The sequence below is a fragment of the Myotis davidii genome, unplaced genomic scaffold, assembly GCF_000327345.1.
Source record: "Myotis davidii unplaced genomic scaffold, ASM32734v1 scaffold663, whole genome shotgun sequence".
NCBI lineage: Eukaryota > Metazoa > Chordata > Mammalia > Chiroptera > Vespertilionidae > Myotis > Myotis davidii.
This window is the reverse complement of record NW_006295816.1, coordinates 853,140-855,722: the sequence shown is the minus strand read 5'-3', so window position 1 is coordinate 855,722 and position 2,583 is coordinate 853,140. Positions and strand designations below refer to the sequence as shown.

Sequence of the window (2,583 nt, the reverse complement as noted above, 5' to 3'; positions counted from 1 at the left end):
CTCGACTCGGTGGCACCTGCAGGGGTCCCGCCAGGGACCCTTTGGAGACCGGGCTTCTCAGCCGGAAGGGCCCTCAGCCTCCGAGAGCGGACTGACCCGCAGAGCGCCCTGCCCCCCATGTCGCTCCCACGCTACTTGTTGGCTCCCCCAGCGTGCTAGACAGAGACGTAAAGTAGGTACAAACCAAGACCATGTAGGATCCCGCAGTCAATGGACCTGATCAAGCAAGAAAGTAAAAAAACCAAAAACCCCCAAATAACAGAAACTGATCGGGGACCTCGGGCTCCCTGAGCTGCTTCACATGCACATGGCTGCAGCCAGGCCTGAGCGTGGAGTGGCACGTCCGTCTCCGCCGAGGGTGTGATGTGGGCAGGACAGCCTGGCCGACCTGGGCTAGTGGGTAGGAGACGGCTGCATCCAGCCGACACCCCGATTCCTGCCCCTCCATCTGCCGGCCCTAGAGATGGCGGGAGGGCAGACTGAGGCAGAGGGCCTTTGGGGTGGAAATCCTTGTTCTGCCCCCGCGGCCTGGCTGTTGAGACGTAGGAATTGTGAACACTGTGCTGTGAGACACAAAGGACAGGCGGGAAGGGCAGGAAGTGACTGGGAGAGACGGGTCGTGTTTAAACCCGAATTTCGTTTGAATGGGTAGCTCCCTCCTAGGCTCACAGGGGCACAAACCAGATCATGCGCCCCCCAACCCTATGAGCACAAAGGGGCCATGAAATATAGGGTGTCCCAAAATTCACGCAAGAAGTAATTTTGATAGAAAACACAGGTTTATAATTAAAAATTGTAAATTTTTTATTGATTCATAAAGCAGACAGTCTAGGGTTACATATGGAATAGCACATTGGGTCCATGGCCTCCACGGCTTTGCTGGCACAGACTGAAGGGGTTGACATCAAAGGGCAACAGATATTAGAATCTGATTCAATAAACCAAGTAAAATTAGGCTTTTATTTATTTTTTTTTAAATATATTTTTATTGATTTTTTTACAGAGAGGAAGGGAGAGAGATAGAGAGCTAGAAACATCGATGAGAGAGAAACATCGATCAGCTGCCTCCTGCACATTTCCCACTGGGGATGTGCCCGCAACCCAGGTACATGCCCTTAACCGGAATCGAACCCGGGACCCTTCAGTCCGCAGGCCGACGCTCTATCCACTGAGCCAAACCGGTTTTGGCAGGGCTTTTATTTTTTTGTTGTTGTTAATGCTCACACAGAGTTCCAATCGTGCGTGAATTTTGGGACACCCTATACAACAGCGTAGACGTGTGTACAGTAGCCGTGTGTGCAGCCTTCCTATGGAACTGTCATGTGCTGTGTGAGTGTGAGGAGGGGAGCCCTGCTTAGCTTGCAGAGCTGCGTGGCCCGGAGTAGGAAGGGTGGGGCGTGCCGCTCCGATGGGGCCCTGACCCAGCTCTGGCCGCAGGAGCCAGATGGCCGCCGTCCTGCGGAGCCCTCCGGCCCTGCAGCTCACCCTGGCCCTCATCAAGCCCGATGCCGTCGCTCACCCGCTGATTCTGGAGGTAAGAACGGATCTGTGCCTCTCGGTGTGCACGGGGCCGCTCAGTTCCAGGTGCCAGCGGCCGCTTGTGAGCGCCGACAGCGTGGTCCTGGGCCAGGGTCCGCGGAGGCAGAGCCGGGCGCGGGGCAGATAGAAAGCAGAAGACGCACCAGCACAGTCACCCAGGAGCCCCCCCTCAGGACAGCGCGTGGGTGTCCATTCTCTGCTGCTGCAGAGCAGTCGCCATGGAGGTAGCAGCTCAAAGCAGTACCTCCTTCGCCTTTCACGGCCCTAGAAGGGGCGGGACAGGGGCTTGGCTGGGTCTTCATCTCACAAGGCCACAGTCAAGGCGGAAGCTGACTGGGCCCTTACCTGGGGCGTCTGGGCAGGACCCACTCCCAAACTTACTGGGGCTCCTGTGGTTGCAGGACTGAGACCACCATGTCCTTGCTTTTTTTTTTTTTTTTTTTTAAATATATTTTGATGGATTTCAGAGAGAGAGAACCATCAATGATGAGAGAGAATCATGGATCGGCCGCCTCCTGCACGCCCCCTATTGGGGATTGAGCCTGCAACCCAGGCCTGTGCCCTGACCGGGAATCGAACCCGGGACCCTTCCGTCCGCAGGCCGATGCTCTTTGCACTGAGCCCAGCCGGCCAGGGCTCCATGTCCTTGCTTCTAGGCAGGACGCTCAGCCTCTAGAGGCCCCTCCCTCCTCCTCAGACGGCCGCTCCATCTTCAGGTCAGCGTAGGGCAGCGCGGGCTTCTGCTCTCTCCGGCTCCCCGCCAGCTCCCACAGGCACAGCTCTGCCTTTAAAGGTCAGATTCATCACGCGATGCCTGAGGCCCGTCTGGGTGCTCTCCCTCTTGATTAAAGCTCAGTCAGCTGATAGCGCCCTGCATCCCACCCCAGAGCCCCGGGTCTGTCATGTGACAGACGCGTTTTGCACGGCGTCCACGGTCCTGGAGGTTTGGGGGAGGCTCGTGCCCGCATCCAGCCTCCAGTTAGTAAGTCGTCGCTGGCAGCCCTGGGTGAGCCCTGTGGTGCCAGCAGGGGGTCTGCAGGTGTT

General features: G+C 57.3%; 1 protein-coding gene across 2 annotated transcripts in view; it reads left to right on the top strand.

Moving 5' to 3' along the window:
- Positions 1-1,219: 1,219 nt before the first annotated feature.
- The window catches only part of NME6 (NME/NM23 nucleoside diphosphate kinase 6), a 4,532-nt gene continuing 3,168 nt past the window's right edge, over positions 1,220-2,583 (top strand). Inside the window, exons 1-2 of one of the 2 annotated variants that reach the window (XM_006770432.2) lie at positions 1,220-1,329; positions 1,438-1,534. In XM_006770432.2, the coding sequence (XP_006770495.2) occupies positions 1,310-1,329; positions 1,438-1,534 (117 nt within the window). In that variant the 5' untranslated portion in view covers positions 1,220-1,309. Of the gene's footprint in view, positions 1,535-2,583 lie in introns of both variants that reach the window. The other variant, XM_006770431.2, reaches the window with a different exon arrangement.